Source organism: Meriones unguiculatus, chromosome 7 (assembly GCF_030254825.1).
Source record: "Meriones unguiculatus strain TT.TT164.6M chromosome 7, Bangor_MerUng_6.1, whole genome shotgun sequence".
In the NCBI taxonomy this organism is placed as follows: domain Eukaryota; kingdom Metazoa; phylum Chordata; class Mammalia; order Rodentia; family Muridae; genus Meriones; species Meriones unguiculatus.
The window spans coordinates 108,408,185-108,435,829 of NC_083355.1; the positions used below are offsets into that span (position 1 = coordinate 108,408,185).

The following is a 27,645-nucleotide window of genomic DNA, read 5'->3' on the forward strand; positions in this document are numbered from 1 at the left end:
AAATTCTCCTTTTCCTCACCCAACTTGTAGTATAAAGGACCAAATCCAGAGTTGTATGGGTGTCAGATAAGTCGCTGCCCCAGACCACATCCAGCCTTGTTCCCTTTGTATTTAGGGACATGGTCTCATGGAGGCTGGCCTGAACTCTATGCCCCGGCTAACCTTGAACTCCTCTCCCTCCCCCTCCTACCTGAGGTAGTTGAGGTTACAAGCCTGCCTCAAGAGGCCCAGCAAGAGACGGCTCAGTGGTTACGAGCGCTGTCTGCCTTTACAAAGGATCCAGGTTCAAGTCTCAGCACCCACATGACAGCTCACAACTCTCTGTAACTCCAGGGATCTGCCATCTTCACACTAATGCACATCAAATAAGAGTAAATGAATTATTTAAAAAGGAGAAATTCTCCTATGCACCCAGAAGTTTGGTATTTTACACTATGATCCATATGGAATGGACTTTTGGTGTAGAGTGAGAGGGAAGGGTGAAATTCCCCCCAAATAGACCCAGTTATTCCAACTCAAGTAGTTGAAAAAAAATTATCTTTTTTATATTGAATTGATTTTGATTTTCTTCCTTGAGAAGTGTTTGATCACATGGTTTTCAGGTCTGTTTCTAGAACTGGGAATTTCCTCTCATAGCTCTCCTACTGCCATAACTACATCCTATTGCTTCAGCTCGGTAGTATGTTTTGAGGACTGTAGAGATGGTTCAGTTAGACAATGCTTCCCATGTAAGCATGAGGACCTGATTCCCAGGACCTGTGTAAACCATCAGGCATCGAAGTGCACACCTGTGATTTCAGTGTCAGGGAGGTAGATGGGGGAGGGAGTGGAATCTGTGAGACTTGGGGACTGGCCAGGTTTGCTGAATTCATGAGCTTCAGGATTAGGGAGAGACTCTGCCTCAAAACATATGATGGAGACAAAAAAAATAGAAGTAAAGACAGTTGATGTTTATCTCTCTCCTTCACACTCACAGTCATATATGTACATGTTTGGACACACATGAATACACACATACATACACCCTAGACAATAAAATATATTTTGAAATCATGTGATGTCCTTTGCATCTGCATGGACCTTGTCATTTCTATAAGATCTGCTTGGATTTTGAATAAGAACTTGAATATTGAATATGTAGGTTAATTTAGGATATTTTTACAATATTGGGTACTTTAATCTACAGACATAGAACATCTCCTACTTGTTTAGGTATTTAAAATTTTTCTTTCAGCAATGTTCACTATTTTTTTTGTGTGTGTACAGATGTTACAGTTATTTTGTTAAAATTATTTGCAATATATTATAGCTGGGGTTATTATTGTGAATAATGCCAAAACATAATATTCTATATGTTGTTAATGTGGAGAAATGACTTGATTTTGAAATGCACTTTATACCTGAAACCTTGGTAAAGTCATATGCTAGTTTTCCCATCTTAACTGTGAATTTAAGTTTTCTTTTCCTAAAAATTATTACATGCTCTGAAAATAAAGATACTTTACCCTCTTCTTTTCACGTGTCTCTGTGTGTGGTGTGCTTGTGTGTGTATGTATGTGTGTGCTCACATGTGTGGGATGCATGTATGTACTTCTTAGTTCAGAGGGGCCCCAGGTTTTCCTCAGTCTTCCTCAGTTGTTCCTCTCCCTAACTCTCTGAAGCAGGGAACCTAAGTCAAACCAGAGCTCACTGACAATCTCACCTTACTAGCCAGCTTTCCCCAGCAATCCCGTCTCCACTTCCAAGCCTGGAATTACAGGCTGGCCGCTGTGCCCACCTCCACACGCACCCCGACTTACATGAGCTCTGTGGATTTGCACTCTGAGTACCTTAGTGGCAGGTGCTTTCTCTGGTCAGTCATCTCAGGCCTAATAAGGACACTTTTCAATTCCTTTTCCTTTTTAATCCATGTCTATCTTTGCTTCCGTCTCTCCCCTTGCCCTTTATTCTTTGCATCTGTCTTTTCTGTCTTTCCTTCTGCACTGCCGGTGTTTCACAGACACTCTGAGCGTGAACATCCTTGCCCTCCCCAGCTGTGAGGGAAGCATTGAGGCTTCATTTACCATTAAACATGGTGTTAAGCAATAATTTTTTTTTTTAACAGCTGCTTTTCTTAAATATCAGATTAAGGCAATTCTGGTCTGTTCTTCAGTGAGGTTGCTAATGAATGAAGGCCAGTCTGGAATAAATGGTTCCTCTTCCTGCTGAACTGACCATATGACTTCCTCTTTCTTCTGCTCTTAATATGGCAAATTACATTGATATGATTTGCATTTTTGAAACAACTGTGAATTTCTGGGATAAACTCCATATTGTCATGCTGTATTTTATTGCCAAATTTTTGTCAAGTATTCTTGAAACTATATTCACGAGGGGCATTTATACTTTCTTTCCTTTTTTTTTTTTAATTTTTATTTTTCTTGAGACAGGGTTTCTCAGAATTTCTCAGTCCTTGGCTGTCCTGAACTCACTTTGTAGACCAGGCTGGCCTTGAACTCACAGAGACCCACCTGCCTCTGCCTCCCAGAGTGCTGGGATTCCAGGCGTGTACCACCACCCAGCTGCTTTTACAGCTTTTTAAGTTTCATGTGAACTTGGTGACAGAGTAACACCAGACTCATGAAACGAGTTGAGAAAGGTCTCAGCACTTTTTCTTTCTTTCTTTTTTTTTTTTTTTTTGAGACTATATCAGAGTTATTACACATAATTCTGAATTCTGACTGAGTCATCTCACTCAGGGTTTTTACTTTTTTTTTTAAATGGGGGGATTTTATGTTATGAATTTATTTTCTGTGACAGTCCTAGGACTACTTGTAGTTGATAGTTTTTATTGGGACCTCTTTTACAGCTGTGTCTTTTAGAGGATCTGGACATTTCATTCAGTTAGTAGGTCTGTTGGTGTCTACCGCTCTGTAGTAACCCCTACTTTCATTTCAAATGTCGGTAACTTATACATCGTCTCACGATATTTTCTCCCTCTTTACCAGACTGGTTGGGAGGCTTAACAACCTCATTGATTTCCCCAAAGAAACAGCTTTGGTTTTACTTTTTCATTTCTGTACTGTTTCTCTATTTTCACTTTCATTAACTTCTGTTTGAGTCTGTATTTTTTCTTCCTCTTTTAAATACTACACTTGATTTTGTACTTGTTTGTCTTCATAAAGAAACAGCATAAACACTTTTTAGACTTTTTGCATTTTTACCATAAGAATTGAAAGCTATAAATTTCCTTTTACTGTTGTTTCCATTGCGTCTCATGAAATTGTTATGATGGCAGGAATTTATTATATCTTGGTATTGAATACTTTCTAACATTTCTTGTGAATGTTAATTACATGTGTTACACTGTGAGCTAAAGGAGTACTTTACTTATGTATTGCTTAGAAGTGTTTTAAAATGTGCGAATACTTGGTGATTTTTCCAGATACCTCTGTGTTGTTGATCTCCAGTTGAATTTCCGTGTCCTCAAAGAACATCAGAACACTGTGTGCTGTGATTCCGTCTAGAGTTTTCATTCTTACTGTGCTTAGTAAATGTTAGTTATGTAGTTTAAAATAGTGTGCATTCAGGGTGGTTATCAGAGAATCTTATTATTAATTATTATGTGAGAATCTTGTTTCATTTTATCGACTTTCTGTTCACTCATTTTATCAGTTACTGAACTGAGAGATTGTTGAAACTTACAGCTATAATTGCAGGCTCTCTTCCTCCGTGCTGTTCTTAATAAAGGTTGTTCTATGCTTTGCTCTGTTGGCCTTCTATCTTTACGGAATACCATTCTTTTTTCTGCTTCTATTTCTTGGCCTAGCATCAGCTTGTCTGACATTTATGTAGATTCTGCGTGTGAGCATTTACACAGCACGGTTTTCTGTTTGTCCATTTCTTTGTATTCTGAGTGTTTCTCACATGCATATAATAGAGTCATGCTTTTTGGAAGAATCTCATTTTGCAATCTCTGCCTTTTAGAACATTTACAGGTGCACACAAATAGGTGGGGTCACTCACAATGTTATTGTTGAGAGAGGCCGACTCATCTTCCACCCTTTACTTTATGATTAGACCATTTGTTTTTTTATTAATACCTCAACCTTTTGAGTTAATTTTTTAATATTTAATTTTATTTCTTTATTAGTTTAACAGTTTTTGACTTCTTTTTAAATCTTTTTTCTAAGGCTTGTGCACCTTTAACTTCATAGTCTGCCCTCAGATGCTAATGTTTCACTTGGCCCTTGTACCTTTTCTTCTTTATCCCAAATAGCCTCAGTTTAGTTTATATTTGTAAGGAATATTTTTATTAGATGTAGAATTATAAGCTGAGAGTTTTTATTCTTTTGGCCTATGGAAGATGTAGTTCTAGTGTCTTCTAATGTGTATTTTAAAATGTTTTTAAGAGTATATTAATTCCAAGCCAGGCATGGTGGCTGACACCTTTAATCCCAGCACTCAGGGAGGCAGCAGCAGGCAGATCGCCAGCCTGGTTTATAAAGCTGGTCCAGAACAGCCAAGGCTACACAGAGAAATCCAGCCTCTTCCCCCCCCCAAGAATATATTAATTATGCACAATAGTGGATTTCATTACATGGTTTTCATTATGTGGTTTTCCTATGTGTAGGATGTTTCACCATCTCATTCGCCCCACGACCATCTCTTATTCTCCTCCAGCTGCCCCTGGTTTCCTTTCTTTTCCCAGCTAGCCTCTCTTCTGCTTTCATAGCCTTTTCTTTTGATGACCTAAATGAGTTCAGGAGGGTTTCTTACAGGCTCAAAGGGAAGGTCTCTTACAGGTGCACGGGGGCCTGACAAGCTGCTACACCACTCAGGGAAATGTTTCTTTCTTTACTGTCAGCCATTAGCTGTGGTTAATTAACTGTGGTTAAGGCCTCAGCCCTCAGAGTCCCTCTCTCTCCATGACAGGTTGTTGATGGGGCTCAGGTGTGCAGATCTTTTTTCCTGCAGGTTATCACAGCTCTTGTGAGTTCAGTCCATGTTGTACCTGGAAGTCAGTGTTCCACACCACTTCCCCATTTCCTCCAGGTCTTACGTTCTTTCTGTCCCTTCTTCCGTGATGTGCCTGGAGCCTGGCGTGTGTGTGTGTGTGTGTGTGTGTGTGTATGTGTATATATGTAGTGTATGTGTATGCATGTAGATATGCGAGTGTGAACACTATCGATGCCCTGATCATAGCTAAGCATCCAACATTCATCTTTTCTCATCCCTTATATTAGTTATGAGGCTCTGCCATTAGTTCTGTCCATTCAAATGAAAGTGTCTCCAATTGAATCTGATAGCAGCACTAAGCCATGGACATAAACATAGTTATTTAGAAGACAAACATCACGTGTGCTTAGCCAAACAACCATAGTTTCCCCAACAGCACTTTCGGCCCTCTGGCCCTGGCCCTCCTCTGCAGGCTTTTGACTGTGTTTACAGTGGCGGATATAAATTTCCTCCTGGGAAGTGGGCCTGAAATGCAATCAGGAAGTGGTTGCAAACAGACTTGGCACTGTTTGCCTCTTGCCTGGCTGGTTAGCATTGCACAGAAGGCCCAGAGCTGGGCATGACTGGTGAAGGTCCCCCCTTTCGACCCTGCTCTCCCCTCCCCCTGCAGTCTGCTTAGTACCTCCCAGCATGCTGATGATGGTTAGCCAGGAGGCAGGACACTTCTAGACTAGTTTTAGCTTGACTTTTTTATGTCCGGGCTTGCATTGTTTTTGAGAAAACACCAGTGATCATTCTCATCTTTATTCTCCCACAAGCAGTGTATCTTTTGTTCTTAATGGCTGCTTTGAAAGTTTTCTGTGTTTAGGGGCCATGGAGATGGCCCAGAAGTTACGAGCACTGACTGCTCTTCCAGAGGACCAGGGATCAATTCCCAACACCCACTAAGAAAACAAACAAACAAAAGTTTTCTGCTTTTTTTTTTCTGTCATAGGTTGTATTTTAATGGGTTTTGATGTGTTTTTCTGTGCTGTATCTTGGCTACAACTTCCTGACCTTGTAGGATCTGTGGGTTAATAATCTCCATCATAGTTGAAAAATAAGTGGACTATCCTAGAACCTGTTCTTAATTCAGTGGCCCTGGCAAAAATGGATGAAAAGAAAAATGAAAGGGATTGGTCCCTCTCATGCACAGAGCAGAAGTCATTAGCTCCCTGATCTCATGTCCTGGCTACTGTATATGCTAATGTATTTGTGCCTGCGCCACAGCAGTCGATAAGTTTTAAATATGTCTTATTCTCAGTAGATGGGTTCAGGGGGGTCAGCAAGTGTCACTGTGTATGCCAACCTTGCTTTGACTTGTGGTGACTGGAGTCCCCTGGAAAGAAGGACTGAAGATTCATTATGAACTCAGCAGGAAGAATGCTGTAAAGCATTATGACTTTCATGAGTTTGGCTTGGAGGCGTAGGGCATTTGTTGAAGTGTTTGCAGCCGTCTACAGTTTACAGGCAGCGGTGAACTTTCTCCACTTGCTATTCTTCACAGTCATCTTGCCGTTTCTACGCACTGGAAATACTAAATGCCACTATTGTGTAATACCTATACGCAAAGGAGCCTTCATTTAGTCCCTCATGTCTTTTTCTCTCAAAGCAGAGTCAGCATGATCCTGTGATTAGAGTACTGTTTTCTAGTCAGTAACTCCTGTCCCTTTTAAAATTAATTGACCTGTTGTCCCATAGGATTAGAATATGGCAGTTCCAAGACGGCCCTACTTTGGAGCTCGCACGCATTTTACGTAGTTTAAGCGACGGCGTGCCGTTAAGCTGTTTAGACTGTGTAAAGAGCAGTTACTAATTATGAGTGTCCCTGGTCCAGCTCAGATTACTTGTTTCCCCCCCCCCCCCATATTCTTTATGTGTACTGAGTCTGGGACTTTCGAATCATGGGTATCAGCAGACTAGCTGAGACTCAGTGTTTCTGACAAGAAACTCATCTTTCCAGTCTCCGTAGGCAGAGGATGGGGGTGGGAAGTGGAATGGTGAAGAATCCCTTTTGACCCATCACATGGGTACCCACTAAGCTTCTGGTGCTGAAAGCACATAGGAGGCTTTGCATAGTGCCTCATAGTGAGATGAGCCGGGGCCAGGCACCTACCACTGTATATTCTAGTCTCTGCCCCATGTCGGGTGACTTCACCTGTCTTAACTTAATGTATGTGTATGTGACATGAGCTTAATAACCCTGGCATACCTACCTGCAGAGGTATTTGGGAATCCAGTGAACCTGTCAGTGTTACAGCCTTGTGGGGTAATATGGTCCTTTGCACTGCACCTGTTTTCTTTCCCAGGGAAGGTAGATAGGGTGACATCTCTGCCTGATTTTAACTTTTTCTCCCCACAGGTGACTGATTCTGCTAGGATGCTATTTGATGATATTTTTATTTAGGAGAAAGAAAAGTAGTGAGTTATCTGCTGGGTTTTTGTTGTTGTTTTTAAACTGGAGCATAAGCAGTTTCAGTGAGAGGTCCTCAATGGCTCTCGTTTTTGCTTTTCAGCTTGGAATCCCATCCACTGCCAGCACATGGAATGCCACAATGCCATCAACAAGCCGGCTGTGAAGGTACTGCTGCCTTCCCAAGCTTGGGCCGCGATCACGTTCTCCGGGGTCAGTTAGGAAACTGCTGAGCGACTTGGGGGTTGTTGCACACGTCTCTGGGAAGCAGAGCTCCACGCTGCATCTCATGCACTTCCGTGTTCAGCGCCGACAGTATTTGGGCCAGAGTAACAGTGGTGTCTGTGAGTTTGGGCTGTGAATTCACAGCCAGGGGTTGTATGGCACTGAGCTCATTATGAGCACGCTGACGGACACATACCTCATCTTTAAAGTGACTTCTGTCTCAGCAATACATTCAGAAGCCCTTCCCATTTCACTTATATTATCACTTCAGAGGGTCTGCTATGTAACTATGCGAATTCCAACTATAAGACAAGTGTATGTACAGTTGTTTGGTCTTAGCTCACAGATGTGGGTTAGTAGTTGACTGAGAGGTGTTTGGGCAGCATGCACACAGTAGGTCACATTAGAGGTATGGAAAACGTTTCATGGAGCCAAGTAGTTAGAGAGGCCAGTGGGCAGGTTAGCATAAAACCAGGTGCCCTAACTCTCAGCTTCATTCTTTTCTATACATGTTAATCAATCCTATTGGAACCGAAACTGTGAGTCTTAGAAGTTAGACATCAGAGGCACAATCACATGCACTTATTTATTTATTTGTTTATTTATTTATTTATAGTTTTTGGAGACAAAGTTTTTCTTTGTAACAGCCCTGGCTATCCTGGAACTCTTTTTGTAGTCCAGGCTGGTAATCCCATATTTTCAACACACAAAATTGCTTGTAGTGTATTTGTTGCATGTGGAGCACATGCATGGCTTGAGCAGGGTTAGGGTTTGCGTGGGTTGACGTTGCACCGTGAAGAATGAGGCTGGCCGATGTTAGGAGTACTTACGGATGCTTTTGAGAAGCTGATGTCATCGGAGCTCACTTCCCTGGTCTAGGCAAACTGTGTTAGTGCCCACATAACAGAAAGCCAGCACTGCCACTGTGTAGGAACAAGGAGCGGGTAGAGAGAGATGTGGTAACCCTATAGAGAGTGATGAGGCTCGCGTTGCCATCAGCGCGCATCATCCAGCAGGAGCCTTCCTCTTGTTATATTGATGGCTGCTTGCCTTTAACCACAGAAAACTGAACAACTCTGGAGAAAGAGCAGGTGAGAGTGAGCCACCCACGGGCGCATGGGCTTTGCACTGTGTCATCTCTTACGTAGCTAGCCCCCATTCTGAACTTCAGAAAGTGTGGGGTTCAAAGTCTTTTTTTTTCTTTTTTTCTTTTCTTTTTTTGTTTTTCTTTTTGGTGTGAGGGTGTCATGAACATGCGGTAGATCACTTGGGGTTTGTGGAGTTGGCGACTTTCCACAGCAGTGAGCTGTACATGGCTCCCTCTTGCTTTTGTTTTGTATGTTTTCTTCCTTCTTCTTGCCTGTTATGGGTTTCTTCAGTTCTTTTTTCTTTGCTTTTACTGCCAGCATGCATTCTCAAGAGGCCTCTGGCCTCCTGGTTAGTAATGCTTGAAGGCCGTCTAATCACAGAAAGGAGAAATTAGATTTCCTCCTCTTCTAGGAAGAGAGCCCAGCCCACTCATCTGGGCTGACCTTACTTTTATGCCAAAAGCCAGTTCTGGAGGCCAGGCACAACCAGCCTGCCTTTGGTATTTTTTCTTTATTGAGATGAAATTCACATCTCGTCTCATGAAATTGTTTAAATGTAAAACTATTTGAAAGCAAACAGTTGGGTGTTTAATACATTCAGATATTTGGAGCCACCGCCTTGATTTGCTTGGAAGACATTTTCATTGCACACTTTCTCACTGAACAATCTTCTTCTTCTTCTTCTTCTTCTTCTTCTTCTTCTTCTTCTTCTTCTTCTTCTTTTTTTTTTTTTTTTGGATCTCCAGTTTTTCACTTTCTAGAAAACTAACATTCTGGGCAGTGCTTCCCACGTGGGGCCATGTTTTGTGCTACAGCAGGCTTGGCTCAGCCAGGCTTAGTCTTCACAGCATAGCTGCTTATAAGGGCCTACCATCATCACTACTACTACCACCATCATCACCACCACCATCACCATCACCACCATCACCACCACCATCACCGGACACACAGATGCAGGGTCTCCAACACCTAATGCACCCAACATTCTGCTAATTGGGAAGGAAAGCTGAGAGATTGTATAACATGACACAGATTCAGTATATTTAGATACAGGCTCACATTCGAAGTAAAAAACTACCAGTAGCACCTGCAAAAATGTCATCATGGAATAAGGGGGAGTAGTGATGAGTTATTTGAGTTTTTTCTTATATCTGTTTTCCTGAGCCTGTACGTTGGGCATAGACTATAAACAATCTTTTTATATTTTAAGACAGGGTCTCATTTTACGGCCCTCCCTGGCTTAGAATTCACTATGTAGACCAGGCTAGCCTCAGACTCAAAATTTGAGTTTGCCTCTGCTTGTTGGGTGCAGAGATTAAAGTATTGTGCATGGCCTACAAACTTTTTTTTTGTAATGCAAGTTCCAGACACTAACATGTTAGTGGAACAGAACTGGCCAGACATCTTAAAGTAGCCTAAGAGGTCAAAAGTCACGTAGCCTCTAACATCCTAGGAATTTTTCCTTTTGAGTGGAAACTTACCTTAACCTGGCAGACATTTCAGTGACTCCTTGGGAAAGAGCGTGACGCAAAGAGCTCAGGATGTCTACAAGTGGCGCATGGGGAAGCTCAGGAGAAATGTGAATGCCTGGCAAAGCTCGCTCTGTCACAGACACTATAGTCTCAGGCTTCAATGACTTGCCCAAGGGAACAGCACTTTTGAAAAAGTGCTTATTTTTGTCATGTGTGCATTGGTGTTTTACCTACAAGTGTATCTGTGCGAAGGTGTCGGAACTTCCGGAGCTGCAGTTAACAGACAGTGGTATGTGAGTGCCATGTGAGTCTGGTACTTGAACCTGGGTCCTCTGGACCAGCAACCAGTGCTCTTACCCCCTGAGCCATCTCTCCAGCCCCCTGGAAACAGCACTTTTTAAGTAACAGCTAATGGTTGCCGTAGGGATGGGGTGAAAACATGTCAGAACTTCAAGTCTTATATGACATTCTACTTTGAGTTAGTCCTGGTTCCATTTAAAGTCCACACTTTATGAAATTAGCTGAAGCCCAGAGAATCATGTAAGACAGGGTCAGCAAACCTTGTACCATTGCTAATGTGGCCATTGCTAATGTGGCCACTGTCTGTTACTATGAATAAAGTTTTATTGGAATGCAGCTTTGTTCATCTCTTACAGAGTGGTTGCTTTTATGCACTACCTGAAGAGTTGAGTGGTTGTGATGGAGACTCTCTGGTCACAAAACCTAAAATACTTACTCTCCGACCATTTGTAGAAAAACTGCCAGTCTTGCAGACCAAACAGTAGTTATTCACAGTGTTGAAGTAATCATGAAGCTTGTTGTGTAAGAAATATTTCACAGGAGATTGTTAGCATTAGGTAATATGTAATTTATGAACTTTGTTGGCTTGTTTAGTTAAATATAGCAATTCTGGTCATTAAAACATCTCAAGATCTTAGCTTTGAATTATAGGTAGGGTTGTAAATGTAGGTCATTTTCCTCCTTCAAGTCAGTGAAAAAAGCTAAAGACAGCGACATTCCAGAAGAACCTGAGTAGCAGGCATGTTACCTGGGCGTTCAGCTAAATCCTAGACTTGGTATTCTTGAGCGCAGGCACAGAGTGCGGGATGGCTTTTTGGAAATACTGGAAAAGTTAACGGATGGAAAGTTTAAGCACAGTCAGTCACCTGGCTGTTGACTTAATGTAAAACATCCAGGCATCTGTAGACACTGTACTGTAACATGAACACTTCCCGCCTGGCTCTGTGCTTGGGCTGGTGAAACGCTAAACATAAACAGGAGAAAAGTAAAAACAGAATGCTGGAGTCAGAGCTGAGGCTCCGGAGTGAGGAAAGGCACCCCTTGCTGCTAGATTTCATATGAAGGTCTCCGCTGCCAGCATTTTGATGTCAGTAAATGATTTTGAAATCTTAATGATGGATTTTCCTTTTGTTAAAGAGAGATTCTCAGTTTGTCACCCGTGTAAGGAGAATCTGAACAGCCAGATAACAGGAGGATCTTTCAGCTTTGTGGCAGGAGGGAGGATTTTCTTGACAGTGTTTGTTACTTGAATTGCAAATAGCCAGAGAGTGGAGCTCTGGCAGCTGCATTCACATCCAGGCAGCGTGGGCTCCCTGGGAGAGCAGGTGGCTACACAGGGATGGGTTTTACTAAAACAATTTATTCCACCTCTAAAACTCAGACATTGCTGGCATATGTTTCTCAAAGGTGGGGGTGTGGTATGTAGGAGCAGGAGAGGTGACTTGGTCTTGTCATTTGTTTCAGATGTGTATAGACCCGTCCCTGTCGGTAGCTTTGGGTGATAAGCCGCCTCCATTGTATCTCTGTGAAGAATGCAGCGAAAGGATCGCAGGGTAGGTATGAGTCCTTGAACAAAGCCAGACAGCAAGAAAAGCTGTTTGCAACACGGGCTGGTTACTCGACTTTCCCGTCAGGCTTTGCTTTGTTGCTTGGGCGATTTCAGCTTCGGAAAGCTGCTACATTTGTCTTTAGAGGACACAAGAAGGCAATTCCACGCAGCAGAGCACCTCTGATTTTTGAAGTAGCTCCTCTAAGAAGGCTGCGGAGAAAGAAAGCTCAATGTAGTTTCCTAACAGTGTTTTTGCTCCAGCGGTTTTTGTCCTTGTTAGTTTCATGGTCTCACTAGCTTTGTGCACATCGCCCCGTGTTTTGGTTGGTAAAAAATAACATCTGGAAAGCATCATCTAAAACCAGCAGAATATGAAGAAATGCCTGTAATTTATAGATTGGTTGGGATACATTAGATGCCTTAGAAGCTTATTGTGATAGTGCTCTTAATTACAGTTCCTATGAAAAGCTTTGATCAGTAGTGTATCACAGACATGCGTGCGCAAAGGGAACATTCCAGGGAAGCTCAGAAACCAATTTCATTTTTCTTCCTAGGGACCACAGCGAGTGGCTGATTGATGTTCTCCTGCCACAAGGTAAGGCTTTCTCCGGAAAGGATGAAAAATGAGTAATCATGACTAATGACATGGTTGATTTATCTCCTTTTGTACTATTTTATGAAGACAGCAACCAAGCCTTATATTTTAGGAATATTCACTGACCTGAGGCGTTCTATCAATGTCTTGCTTATAATATGCCTAAACACTTAATAACCAGGGAAGGAGCTTTCAATTCTGCGAAAAATTAAGGGTTAGCTATTACAATTAGCGTTATGTATGACTAAAGCCTGCTGAGTTGTGTCTTGAGGAGTTTGCGGTGTGCAGAGCGGATGCTGCCACGTTGTTGAGGCAGGTCAGAAAGGGAACAATGGTCCTTTCTCTGCTACCTTTCTTGGCTCTGTTATTTTGGGGTGAGAGGGTGTTCTTTAATTGCTCTGAGAGCCTGTCTCCCAATCAATAAGATGAGGATGAAGTATATCTAATGCTTTTTAATGAAATGATAAGGTTTGTGGTTCTCCTTGAAGCCTATTAGAGCCTGGAAGCTGTGTGCTAGAAGTCGATAAGGTGCACACGGAAAAGTGGGTATTCCAGCCTGCTTATCGGGGCTTCATCAAAAAGCGAAAGTGCTCAGGAAAGCTGAGAAGGGACTTGGGTGGGGAAGCTGGAGGCGTACTGACTCCCCTCAAGGACACAGCAAGGACGGAGACCACAGACACAGGTCGCAAAGGCATGTGCAGGAGAGGCCTGATGCTCACAAGGGCCACGGCCTCTTCTTTTAACTTAAATTCTACTGCCTTTTTGAAATCCAACTGTTAGTATCAGGTTATCTCAACTTTAAGAGAGAGCACTATATCCTGAGTGTCATATGTAACACAGAGCAATGCTCCATTTCAGCCTCCATTTCTTTTTAAGGGACATTTTGAAAATTTACTCTATCTGTAGGAAGATTTGGGCTTGCAGTATGGACAGAGGCACATTTTGCCCCTTTAAATCAGGCCACTTTTCTAGGGAGCCTCTGGAGCTCTGCTATTGGACAGTCAGGTTCAATGCATGTTCCTTTCTTTTTGCTCAGGCTGGTGTGGAACCCTGGGTTTTTCTGCCTCTTCCTCCTGAGTTCTGAGAAAGCAGGCCTGTCTCACGCTGGCCAGCTGGTTTTTCTTTGGTTTTGTTTTCATTTGTTTGTCTCCCTAACAGACAGGATCATGTTGTATTGCCTAGATAGGGCTTAATCTCCCAGCTCAAGCAGCCTCTTCCCTCCTGAGTAGCTGGCTCTACGGGAGCATGAGTCAGTGTTCGGTTTCTAAGATACTAATACATGTTAAATATCAGACATGATTCTGAATTCTGCCCACTGTGTTTGGTTGATGTGTGCCTGTGGAAGAACTGATAATAGCTTTTGGTTCTTTACCTGCCATAAACATCAGGTTATGTAATGCACACAGTAGGTGATCAAGGGGTTATAAAAGTTCTAAATGCCGTTTTTTACTGATTTTGGTATCCATTAATTCCTAATTTATAGGCAGGGCCTGGAAAACACCCTCCTTTAAGCTTTTGAGTTAGTGTAACACAGACCATTCTATAAATAAAGTGTCAGTCCATTTCATGGGTCCTTACTATTTTAAGGGAATTTGTGATAGATTCTCGGAAAAATTACCTTGAACTACTCTCAAGATACCAGTTTCCACGGAAACACTTGATATGCCAACTGCATAGAATTCTTATGCATTCATTAAAGTCAGTCTCATTAGTAGAAAGCAGTTTGACAGCCTTGCTCCAATGGGTCTACTTATGTTTAAGAAGAAATTTTTCCTAAGTAACCACAGGCTGCTTTACATTAGTTAAGACTGATAGCTCAAGTCAGAGCAAACCAAGGTAAGTGTTTCCTATAGTCTTGACCTTTCAGACCGTCTCAGGGTGGTGTGCTAAGCACCGCCCATCACTGCACATCAGTGTCATGGAAAGAGCAGCAGACAGGGAGCCCAGAGCCCTTAGCTGCTTTCATGGCTTCGGCAAGGATCCTTTCTGTGATCTTGTGTAAGTCTTCTGAGTGTTATTGTCCACCGAACAATGAGATCAAAGTTGTTGTACGGCTCAACCTGACCAGTTTTCTTAACATATTTGAGAAGGTTAAATTAGATGTGAGAGTACGAGACATAGATACAGCAGGCCATAAAACCTTAACACTATTGAAAGATCAAGAAAGAGCTTTATTATGCTTTTGAGGGAAAACAGAGGCCAATAAATATAGATGACAATTTATGAGGAAAATCCAAAGCTTTTTGATGATTGGTTTACATCACTAAGAGTGTATTTTTTTTATTACCCTTCATGGTTGCCCTTATTTAAAATGGGCTCTCTTGCTTTGTTGATATTTTGTGTACCTTCCCCTTACAGCTGAAATATCTGCTATATGTCAGAAAAAGGTAAGAGAAAACCATCTGTGTGATGGGCATGATTTCCTGTGTTTGTGTGTAAACTCATCTGTTGACATCTGCCTCATTTCTGCACCATGGTTTCCCACTGCGCACACATCAGTGTGTTTGTGAAGGAGGAGAGGGAGCGTGTGCGCATGTGAGATTGTGATGTCCACATGGTCTTCACGTCCGTGGCTGCTTTTGCTCGTCATTAGATGCTCAGTGTCTTTGTTCAGTGCTCTGAAATGAAGCAAATGTGCAGCTCTGGGGAAGAGCCTAATCACGAAGAGGTGCAGGTGATGATGCAATTTATGTGATTTAATTTCAGGAAAGGATGTGCTAAAAACTTTATTGTCTTATTGTCTCAAAGCATATCATTTAATATAAGTAAAAAATATGCCCAGATGTACTATATGTAGAAAATATTCATTTAGGTGGATGTAGAATGATATATTTAGCTAAATATTCCTCTGCTAAAACTTCCTTTTGCTATTTTGCATAGTTTCTTTGGGCCATTCCATTCCATTTCCCTCTATTTTTTAGCAGTTGAAAAACTAAGAGGAAACAGGATGGTATTATGACAAAAGTTTTGACCTGTTGGTTGAGGAACTTGGATTCTGGTCCCTCTATTCTTCCCTGCTTATTTGCACCATGTATAATTCATTTAAACTTTTTTTGGAGGTTGATCATGAGCCTTTGAAGGCTGTTTTGGTTATTTACTGTTATATAACAAACCTTCCTGAAATGTAGTTGTTACCAGCAACTATCAATTATTTGATTGCAATTTTGTTTGGCAGTTTGGCTAATGAACTCCTCTGGGCTGCTTTATGCTCTTACACGAGGTTGTTGTTGGTACGTGGTGGGGAAGTCACGGGGTGTGTAATGGGAAGGGTGATGACTGGCTGGTAACAGATGGTCCGAGCATCACGTGTTATATATGGGACCTCAGTTGGGTTGGCTGAATGGTTCAAATGACAGAGGCGGCTGGGCCTTCCACTTCCCATGAGAAGGCTCAACCTCCGGCAGGCTGGGCTGGGCTTGTGCACAGGCAGCAGGGTTTTGAAAGAGCCAGAAAGGAGGTTGCAAGTCCCACTGTGACTGAAGCTCAGAGGTCACACAATATCAGTTCTGCTGCATGGCACTGGGGAAATCGACCTGAAGGTCAGCACAGCGTGTAGGAAACTAAGAGTTTAAAGCACTGTCTTAATTAGGGTTATTGTTGCTCTGAGGAAACCCCATGACCAAAAACCAAGTTGTGGAAGAAAGGGTTTATTCAGCTTACACTTCCAGCTACTGTTCATCAGCAAAGAAAACCAGGTCAGGAACTCAGACAGGGCAGGAACAGGGAGGCAGGAGCTGATGCAGAGATTATGGATGGGTGCTGCTTACTGGCTTGCTCCTCATGACTCATTCAGCCTGCTTTCTTAAAGAACCTGGGACCACCATCCCAAAGATGACACCACCCACAATGACCTGGACCCTCCCCCATCAGTCACTAGTTAAGAAATGTCCTAGAGCTGGATCTTATGGAGGCATTTTCTCAATTAATGCTCCTCCCACCCCCTTGCAAATGACTCTAATTGAGTCATGTTGACATAAAATCAGATAGGACAACTGACCCCTTGTCAACTTGAGACACAAATATATCACTGTTAAGCCATACCTTTCCTTTCTTATTCAGCCTCAAGATCACAAATTAACATCAACATCACAACATAAAACATTTTACAAACGTTAAAAGCCCCGAAGTCTTTGCAAATTCAAACACTTCAAAATTCAGACTACTTAAAAAACTCCAAAGTCTCTTTTAAAACCCGAAATCTCCTTAAAAATTCAGTCTCTTAGCTGTGGGCTTCAGTAAAATCCAAAATAAGTTAAATACTTTACTTCAAGAGGGAAGACCCAGGGCACAGATGAAACCCAAACCAAACTCCCAACAGCATGAATAGTGCAACGTGCAATGTCTGGATCCACTCATGATCTAACCACCTCCAGAGGGCGTGGGGTCAGCCTCCAACCCTGCCCTCCGTAGCACATGCAACTTGTCTTCCAAGCTTGGACAGGCTCCGTTCAACGGCTGCTGCTGCTCTTGGGGGCTGTCTCACAGCTCCGGCATCCTCAAAGTGCGGGGGTCCTTTGCTGCCGCTGAGCTGCACTTTCACCGACAGCCTCTCCGAGGCTCTCTTCATTTTGAGGTGCCAGGCCTCAACTTCTCCATTTGACCCCTTCAATCCTCAGTCTTCAACTACCACTGAGGCTGCACCTCCACCAATGGCCTCTCCTGGCCTCTCACAGTGCCAGGCCTCAGCTGCTCTCCACGACCCCTCCATGCCTTTAAAACCAGCGGCAACCGAGTGGCCCTTACACTACCAAGAGTGGCTGCCAGTACAAGTTACAACGTTGTGCACTTCTGGGACACGGGTTCTGTGTGCTGACTCTCAGCAAACACTTCTCAGAAGATTTCACCTCAGTGATGCTGGTTTCTTCTTAATCGTTACTAAGTTCTCAGCTCCAGCCAACCAGCAGCAAATACCCACTTTAATAGTTCTGATAACTTGTTAATTGCCACTGATTCTTCAGCCCCAGCCAACCAGAACCACAGAGTCTTAAACTCAAAATAACAAATGGCCTCGATAGTCTTTTTAACCTCCCCCCAAAACTTCGTAAGCCACGCTTCTACGGTCTGAATTGCGCTCAACATTCTTATCTTCCAGGCTCCTATGGAACAGCTCACTAAGCATCGAACACTCAGTGGCTTTTTCTTCCACAAAGTTCCAAAGTCTTCCACAATCCTCCCCTAAACAAAAGGGTCAGGTCTATCATAGAAAGACCCTACAATCCTGGTACCAAGTTGTCTTAAGTCGGGGAGGAAAGGGTTTATTTGGCTTAGACTTCTGTTCATCACTGAAGGGAGTCAGGACAGAAACTCAAACTGAGCAGGAACCTGGAGACAAGAGCTGATGCAGAGGCCATGGAAGCTGCTTACTGGCTTGCTTAGCCTGCCTTCTTAAAGAACCCAGGACCACTAGCCTGGGGATGCCCCCCCTACAATGGACTGGGCTCTCCCCATCAATAACTGATTAAGACAATGCTGTACAGCCAGATCTTACGGAGGCATTCTCTCAACTTTCAGATGACTCTAGCTTGTGTCAGGTTGACATAGAATTAGCCAGGAATTAGCAGATTCCAGAATTAATAGATTTAGCATCCTGCCATTTGCTCTCAGAATCATACAAGCCTGAGAGCATCTTTATTGTGGGTCTCCTTCCACCCCGACAGAGTCCACGAGAAACAGTATGGCTTTTATGTGGCCACTGAAAACCCCTTCCATTAAACACAAGTTAGATGTGCAGCTCTCTGAGACAGGCTCTGCTATCCCTTGAACTCTCTGTGAGGCTTCTGGGAACTATCCCTCCCAGTCTCATTATGTTATTATTTAGTAGTGACGATGGTTGGTGTGCACCCTCAGAATCCCCAGGTCTTTGTCTGCCTAAAAGAGCCTGTGATGTAACCCACTCCATTCCAAATCTTAATAAATGGCTTTGTACCTAACCCCATCATCATCTTTCCCCTGAGACCACGTTTTCCTGAAGGGGGCCATGAATTTAGTGTTTACCCAAGAACCTTGAGAAGCTTAAATCACTGACTGAGAAGAGTGTCCTGGGTTCAATATTTTCTCCTTAAACCCTAGCTGTAAATGGAATAGTTTATTTGTTCACTTTTCCTCTCATGGTTACTTTTTTTTGTGTGGAATGTGTGTGTGTGTGTGTGTGTGTGTGTGTGTGCGCGCGCGCGCGCGCGCGCGCGCGCGCGTGCGCATAACTGTGCTCACCTGTGCGCATGTACGTGGAGGCCAAAGACCGACATTAGGTGTCTTTCTCCATCACTGTCCACCTTGTGTTTTGAGGCAGACTCTCAGTGAATCTGGAGTTTGTGGTTTCAGCTAGACTTGCTGGCCAGTGAGATGCCAGTGTCCGTTGTCTCCCTGCCACCCCCTGTTCCGGGTCTTTTGGACATAAATCATTATACCAGCTTTTACAAAACTTCTCAGCATCAGACTCTTGGATAGCAAGCCCTTGACCCATTGAGCTACCTCACACACCACCGCTCCCCAACAAGAAACACTTGGGTGGCACCTCTAACTCCACACAAAAATTCTTCAGTAGACCCTAAGTCCCCCACGACCAGGGCAGCATCATGGCCAAACATTTTACTGCTGTGTCCCTTTCTCCTGCCATCAAAATCCTTTTTGTTTGTTTGTTTGTTTGTTTGCTTGTTTGTTTGTTTCCTCTAAGTCCTCCACAAGGCCCATTTCACTCCCACGAACCATGTCTTCTGGCTTACACAGCCAGCCACTCCGTGTGGACAGTCTGTCACGGTAGCCCCATGCTGCCAGGCACACAGTTCTCTTCCAAATCCGCAGTAACTCCACATCCGTGGTGGGGAGGGGTATTTGCGATGGACCTGGATTATCTGGGTGAAGACTCATACAGTGTGTGACAGAGAGGGCCACTTGCGATGTCTGGAGCAGTGGTCACAGTGAGTCTTTGAGGGGTTCCTTGAAAGGGGAGGGTGTTTCGTGCAAGTAGGAACAGGAATGCCGTGGTGAGAATTCCATTGTTTGCTTCTGCTCTCAGCGAGAAGCAGAGCCAGTGTTTCCTCCCGTGTGACTCTTTTCAGGTAGCAGAAGTGGCTCTGTGTGACTTAGGCTGGGTCACAGAAGGCCACACATCTTACTCCTGGTCCCTCTTGAGCACATACTTTCGGAGTCTCCCTCTAGAGAATTCCCATGTGCTGTGAGAACTCATGCGCTGTGGTTAGGGTGTAGCCTGTCTTCCAAGGCTCATGTGTTAGAAGTTTGTTCCCAAAAATGGCAGTAATTAAGTCGTTGGGCTTCGTGGGAGATCACTCCAGACAGATTGCAATAGCTCTTCATAGGTCTCAGAGAAACCTAGTGAGTTCCCACAGAGTGGGTTGTTACAGAAGACCAAACCTGACCCTGCTGGTCTCTGGCTTGCAGTGTGCTCTGCCTCCTCCCCACCCCCCACAGGCACTTCTCTCATTTGGAAACCATCTATCAGGAAGTCCTCACTGGAGCCCAGCCTCTGCCATGCCCTTGAACCTCCATAATATGGAGCTAAGAGAACAATCTTTTCTTTATATCTGGAGTCATGTGGTTTTTTTTTGTCATACCAATGTAAAATGAATGGATTCGTCAAAGCATATGGAGAGGACAGGCATAGATGCTCTAGACAGAGGGCCCAGTTGAGCCCATCCTTCAGCTTTCCCAGCCAGCACCATGGATGAAGACCTCCCGGCAGCAACGTTTCTGTTTCCCAGCAATTTGAGTCATTGCATTTTCGTCCCTAACTATCACAGAGCAGAGCAGAGACATCTTGGTGGTGTCCTGTGAGAATCTCTAACTTGGAGAATCCAGGCACACAGCCAAACGGCTGAGGTTCTGAGTAGTTTATCATGCATCAGGGGAAAATAGAAAAAGCCAGCTCTGTGATGGTTTTAAGGTTTTCTAAGGGGTATTTCATACATTCATCTGCTCCTTCCACCTTGCTTTCGATGCCTGGTCCTTGGTTGCCATGCGTTTCCTCCAGCACCTCCTTTCCAAATGAAGCTGTCCCTGCTAGGCTGCGTCTGTCCTCTCCTAGCCTACCAGGTGCAGTTAACACAGATGAATTGGTCCTTTCACCGTGCTGCCTGGGTATTGTCCTCAGTCACATCCTCTAACTCATTAGGTGGCCTTGTCCCCTTTGAGTTTCTGCAGGCTGGCAGTTATCCTGGGTGCTTCACTCCTGCAAAATAGAGCTCCCTCCCACAGAAGAGCTCCCTCTCTTCTGTCCTTCCCCTTTCCCCTCTGTCCCTCCGTCCCTTCCTACTCCCTGTTCTCCTTTCCCTCTCTTTGCCTTGCTGGGGATGGAGCCCAGGGCCTTGCTCACGACTATGCAGACACTCTATTGTGAAGATCACATCTAGCTCCCCTCTCTTCTAGCTTTCAAAGACAGTTCCTCCCTTTGCCTTCCCAGCCTCCTCCATCTTGCACCATTTAGCTCTTGGCTGCTTTTCTAGATCCCGCCTCCTGCCTGGCTCCAGCACCAGCGGCACTTTCTCAGTGTGTGTTATGCCTGCATCCCACGTGTGGAGTTAATTTTCATCTTGGCTAAGGCCCAGCAAAACATAACATCTTTGTGTGATGCCTACTTACTTGTCCACAACACATAGTGGCCTGGTAATTTGGCCTACAGTTGACTGGGCAAGCCTTCTAGTTTTGCCTGGTCCCATGCGTGGAAACACAGTTGTTTGAAAAATAGCTGGAGGTTGCTTTCCTTGTTGTTGTGCCTGTGGCCACAGCTGGCTTATCCGGAATGGCCCAGATAGTAGGTGTCTGAATACCCTCCCGAATGCTGTGTATTGAGGTTCCCGAGGTAACGGTGTTCCATCAGAGTGGGATGGGCAAAGCCTCTTGAAGAGACACTCAGGAGTCACACACCAACCATCACATCTGTCCCACTCAAAAGCAAGCCCACAATGCCATCTTAGACTTAACAGAATGGAGGAAAGACTCCTTATTAATAGATTAAGCTAGAAAGCCTCTGGAGAGCAGAATCTGGTCTCAGGCATGGCCCGAGTGTCACCATCTGTCTGGGTCTGACCACAGGAGAGAGACAGGAAAAAGAAGGTGGCAATCAGTTCTTAACAATAGCCCATACAGCTAGGCACTCATCTGAGGATTTAGCATTACAGCAGGTGTTTACTGGATGTTTACAATTCCTATTGTTGCTCCTCAAGATGCCCCTGTACCTATCGATTCGGCCTGATGTCTGTGCTGTTTATACAGCTGAATGTTTGGAGAGACAGTGAGCATATTTTTATTCCTCTGTGTATCTAAGCACATTTGTTACGTTCTATGTGAACCGTAGAAAATTCCCACACTGAGCAGACATAATCATGGCGAATGAAGTGTTCTTTCTTGTACATAGTGAATATCAACAACAACAATAAAACTACAGCAAAATGTAAAAAAATTCAAAAATGATGCTGAGATCTGGGGATTATTGGGGCAGTTGAAAGCAGAGTGGGTAAATAGCTTACCTTAAACCGCAGGACTGTGTTTTGGGTAATGATGGAATCCCACCCACGGCTCATTATTTATGTAACAGTGGAAAACCCAAAGGAACATAAAACTAATTAGAATTGCCTTAGCCCATTTTGGTTGCTACATAATGTCATAGATTAGGTAACTGCATACAACACATGTTTATTGGGAAGTCCAAGATCAAGGCACTGTAAATTTGACATCTGGGAAGGCCTGCTCAGCAAACATGGCATCTTGTGGCATATTTTCATAGCGAGCTTTCTCTAAGCCCCTTTCATAGGAGCACTAGTTCCATTTCTGAGGGCTCTGTCCTCATGACTTGCTCACCTCCCACCGGCTCTGCCTCCTAACGTTATCATGTGGGGGTTAAGATTTCAACGTGGGAATTTGGGGGTGAGTGTTGGAATAAACGTAGAGGTCACACCAGCAGCTCTAAGGGGGAGGTCACTAAGGTCACTAAGAATATATACGGAGCAATACTGCTCTGCCAGGAGAGCCATGCAGATTGGAGGGTGAGCAGGAGGAGCCCTAAACCAGTAAGAATGAATGGAAGTGAAACTCAGCGTCTGAAAGAGAAAGGTTCATTGCATAAACTTTCCCCAGGGAAGCACAGATGTTTCCTCTCCCTAGACAGGGTACCCACAACAGACCTGAGTACCGTTCCCTCAAAAGCCTTACATACAGAGATGGGTGAGAGGTCACCTTAAGGAGCACAGGTGACCCCCAAAGCAGCTGAGCCACTAGAACATCTAACCATGACATGAGTGAGAACTTCCCTCTAGATGGAGTTCCCTCTTGAGTAAATATTCCACACCCTCTGTACTCTAGCCTTTTCTGAGGTCATGAAGCCAGAGAAGAATTGCCTGTATCTGGCTAGAGACAGCGGATGAAATTTCAGGCAAGGGTCTAGTGACCCTCCATATCCCTCCTTTTATGAGGGAATATCAGCAGTCAATAGGGCTGACCATGAGGATCGCAGTCAGAGGGTCATAGCTGCTCTGAGGAGGGCTAGGGCTGTTAGCTCCTTGGATAGCACTCTATGGCATCCATAAACAGGCACAAGTCAGCGCTGCCTCAGACGCCGGAAGCAGAGGAACACCACAAGGAATGTTAATAGAAGTGCCACAAGGCATCTCAATGACTTATTTAAAAAATTAGTAAGAACATGTTATAAATGTTTTAAACTCCATGACAATAAACACACAGCTGCTGTCTGTTGGACAAGCTGCAACTGTGGAAAGTGTAAAGCTGTAAATACTCCCATCTTGCTTTGATGGTGGATTGGCCTGAGTCTTGTCAGAAAATAAGATTTTGCTAACACTAGTGTCCAAAGTCAGTGGCCCTGTACCGAAAAACTGAGATAGTTCCCATTGGCAGCAATGATGTGTTGATGGATGGGTTGTGCCTTTCTTCCTAACTCCCCTGGGGTTTCTGTCAGGAGGGTTTCCTGCTCTTTGCTCTTCACAAACTCTGAGTTGATGAAGCCCAGGGTATTATTTCCCCTTGAGGTGTTCATGTCTATCAAGCTCATGGGGTTTGTCTAACGGTGTCAGGTTCTCCCGGCTCCCTCAAAGCTCTTCAATTGCTTCCCATAGACACCACCTCACTCCTCTGCGTCCTGTCGGGCCAGGACAACGCTAACAATACCCCCCCCAAAGACATCTCCGTTCTGCTGCGCAGCTTTTCTCATTCGCATCACTGCGTCCATTGGTCCCTCTGCTGTGGTTGATGTCGGTGGCCAGTTCTGTGATGAGGTCTAGCTGTGCCTTGGTGTGTCCTTGTGGTGTGTGCTCCTTAAGCCTGCAGAGAAAAGTGGTGGGAGTGGGGATGGCCCAGCTCTGGGGCCATCAGCCCAGCCTAGCATAACCTCCCCCTGTCCTTTAATGCCGAGGACAGACGAACTGCAGGGGCAATCCACTCTGAGCCGTAGATAAACTAATTTTTAAAGGGCTTATTTATGCTGGAAGTTGAAATCCTTCCTTCCTGACTCTGGGGTGCTGTGATGTACATTCTCTGCATTATGGTTCTAGGTTTTTTTGTTTGTTTGTTTTAATTTCTGCTAAAAAAAAATCTGAAGCAATTAATTCAAACAATCCAGCTTTCTAACACAGTTCCATTGCTTTCTAGACCATGCCTGCCCTTCCCACTAGAATAAAACACCTCCGAGTGGCTAGACCAGGCCCTGCATTTTGGAAACCCGGTCACTTCCGGTGGCACCCTCGAGGTTCCATTTGCTCCGGGGTTTTTAACCTGACTTTGTCTCAGAAGCCAGCTCTAACTGGCTTTTCTCCGCTTCCAGAACTGCAGCTCTCATGTCAGAAGGGCCGTAGTCACCTGCTTTTCCGCGGGGTGCTGCGGGCGTCACGGAAACAGGCCTGTCCGGTACTGCAAGAGGTGCCATTCGAACCACCACAGTAGCGAGGTGGGGGCCACCTCAGAGACCCACCTCTACCAGACCTCTCCGCCCCCCATCAACACCCGGGAGTGCGGGGCGGAGGAGCTGGTCTGTGCCGTGGAGGCGGTGATCAGGTAACCACGGGCGGCTTCGGACTCGGCGCGCACCGAGATGGGCAGACCCACCCCCGTGTCTCATGCTCTCTGTAGTGGTGCCATGGTGGTGGTTTAGTTCAATTTATGAATTCGAGAAATATTTTGATTGCACGTCAGTTACGTGCCAGGGCGACACAAGTGTCCTTCAGTTACCTAAGCAGGGACTAGAGAAACGGGTGCTGTTAACGGTGGTGGGCTCTGCTGAGTGCAGGGTAGCAGTGGGCGGAGGAGTGGTGGAGGGGAGGCTCCCATCAAAGCCAGGATGGGAGCGGTATCAGCTAGGAGGAGGGCCAGAAGAGGGGCAGGGGGCCAGGGGGCGCAGTGCTGAGGCGAACTGCAAAGCAGAGGAGCTCAGACGGCCAGGGGTTCTGTGAGACCAGGGAGAACGCAGCGTTTCATCCCACATCCTCCAGACTGGCTCTTCTTAGTCCAGAGTCTCAAGATCATTAAAAATTAAATACCTTCAACGCACATTTTAAAAGGAGACCCTGGCTCTTCTACTTTTCTCTCCCACCAGTGACAAACCATGAGAGGATTGCAGTGATTACCAAATAGTTTTACAGAAAACAAACATCCAAATGCAACCGTACAGTTTCGGACGTTACCTACTTGTTTTCCGTGTATGGTTTATTTAGGTGATCATAATCACAGTGAATCTACTGTTCTTGAGCTGCTGTTCAACTGTTCTTTCCAAGCTGTGCGGAAGTTTTATATTTATCACTTCCTAGTCCACATATGAAACCCCGGGGGTCGGGGGTGGGGACGGCTGGGAAGCTGGCTCAGTGGGTAAGAGCATTTGCTGGGCAAGCCTGAGGACCTGAGTTTGAATCCCAGAACCCAGGTGAAAGGCTGGGTGCGACCACATACGCCTGTTATGGCACCGCTGGGAGTGAGACAGGCAGACGCCGAGAGTGTGCTGGCCTGTCGGCCTAAGCACTGCCAACTTCCAGGTCGGCAGGATTTCTCCAAATAGGAACCAGGCAGGGAGCAATGCAGGAGGACACCCAGTGTCCTTCTCTGGCCTTTGCAGGCACACACAAAAGTGTACATACCCTCCCCCCAACTCACATGTACACGTCACACGCTGTAACACAAACTGAGTTATGGTTTTCCGCTGACATCCTATATTTATATGGCTTTATTTAAAAATGTTTTATTTACTTTTTAAAAAATACTTTACGCATAAGGGTTTTTCATAGGCAGTGCGGGTGCGGGCTAGCTAGTCAAAGGGTTTAAATATTTTCACAATATGTTAGCAAGCTGCTTCTGAAAGCCTGCGTGTCAGCTTAGACCGTCCTCACGCGGGCCGCTTGTTTTTGCTAATCTCTTGCCAGCATTAGTGAGTATGACTTTTTATCTGCTGCTTGCTTAGCAAGCTCAGAGAGGCCTCGCTGCCTCGGCTTCTTGGGGTGGTTGGGCAGCCAGAGGGGAGAGGCATCGTGTCAACATGCTTATGATCCACTGGCGAAAGCAGACTCTTGGCTTGTCTTTGAGATGGGGACTCTGAAGTAGCAAGAAAAGGAGGCTAGGGTTTCTGGGTAAATGACATGGACTTAGAAGAGGGTGGTCCCAGTGCTCCCCTGCCCACCAGGCCAACGCTCCCCCGATAGGGCTGCAGTCCGGGATGCGAGCCAGGATGCGAGCCGGGATGCCCTCTGCACCGTCTTACTTGACCTCTCCTATCTCGGGCAGCTTGCTGAAGGAAGCGGAGTTCCACGCGGAGCAGCGGGAGCACGAACTGAACCGCCGGCGGCAGCTGGGCCTCTCTTCCTCCCACCACTCGCTGGACAACACCGACTTTGATAACAAGGACGACGACAAGCACGACCAGAGGCTGCTCAGCCAGTTCGGAATCTGGTTCTTAGTAAGGAAAAGCCGCCAGCCGCTCTCTGCCCTCCTCCGTGTCGCTCCCTCGCTGTGTCTGACGAGCTCCTGCTCTCCTGAGAGGAGAGAGCAGATAGTGAAGAATTAACGCTTGGACCAGGGTGGTAGACCCTGGGGTTGGCCCCTCCACTCTGGGTTGCTTGGTATTTTATCCGAGAACGCTTTTAGAGAGTCGCCCTGTCCAGATCCGTCTCCAGAATCCTGGGAGACTTTCTTTTTTTTTCTTTTTTCTTTTTTTTTTTAGTTATAAAGAAATTTCTTTTTACAGCCAGTTTTTTGGTACGCTTGCAATTTTATTACCTATTAAAGATGAAGCTGATATACTGGGATGGATACGCCTGTTTGTTTGTATGCAAACAATGAGATTTTGTCAGAATGAGCGATACTCGGGGATGCAGACGTCTTTAAGGTTTTTCAGAGCGGACCACCGTTTTGGTTTTATAATTGTCAGGGCTGCCCCCCCCATTTGATTTTAACAGACAAGATGGCAGCGAGGCTCACAGTGCCAAGGCCTTGCCTGACTGGAGCTCACCTCCCTCCCAAGACACAACGGCAGAGTGGCTAGTGCAGGCTCTAAGTACTGAGTTCAGTAGGAGGCACAGAAGATGCCTATCTTAGCGCTTATGTACACAGGGAGCCTTTTGCATGGTTCTGGGGGTCTGTGTACACCAGAGGAGTCATAGTCAGACTGCTGGCGACTGCGTGGTTATGCTCATTTGAGTCAACCATACCACTCACCCACTGGAGACCAAGCACGGCAATGACCCAGCTAAATAAACCCGTTCTGCAGCAATGCAGGCCTTTTTTTTCTTGCCTGCTGGAGACAAGGATTATGTCTCCATAGTGATCACTCTCTTCTATGCTTGCACACAGTTTCTTGGGAAAAAAAAAAAGAAAATACTGACAAATTGGGAATTAATGGTTGATTTCCCCATGTCTTACTTGCAAGGACTTATTATATAGGAACGCAGTGACTCCTATTGGTGGAAGCTCTTTGAAGGCAGGGGCAATGCTTTAATCAGTCAATCAATTAACTTTGTATTCTTGGACCCTGCCAAGTGCTCAATAAACTGTTGTTTCAGAATGGATAGAGTATTGTTTAAAAA

General features: G+C 44.9%; 1 protein-coding gene across 13 annotated transcripts in view; it reads left to right on the forward strand.

Annotated features, from left to right (window-relative positions):
- Unc79 (unc-79 homolog, NALCN channel complex subunit) overlaps window positions 1-27,645 on the forward strand; it is a 228,201-nt gene that overhangs the window by 86,945 nt on the left and 113,611 nt on the right. For all 13 annotated transcript variants that reach the window (XM_060388091.1, XM_060388089.1, XM_060388081.1 and 10 more), the window contains 6 exons: window positions 7,494-7,558; window positions 11,940-12,028; window positions 12,579-12,619; window positions 14,978-15,006; window positions 24,405-24,634; window positions 26,348-26,519. In XM_060388091.1, the coding sequence (XP_060244074.1) occupies window positions 7,494-7,558; window positions 11,940-12,028; window positions 12,579-12,619; window positions 14,978-15,006; window positions 24,405-24,634; window positions 26,348-26,519 (626 nt within the window). The remainder of the gene's footprint in view (window positions 1-7,493; window positions 7,559-11,939; window positions 12,029-12,578; window positions 12,620-14,977; window positions 15,007-24,404; window positions 24,635-26,347; window positions 26,520-27,645) is intronic.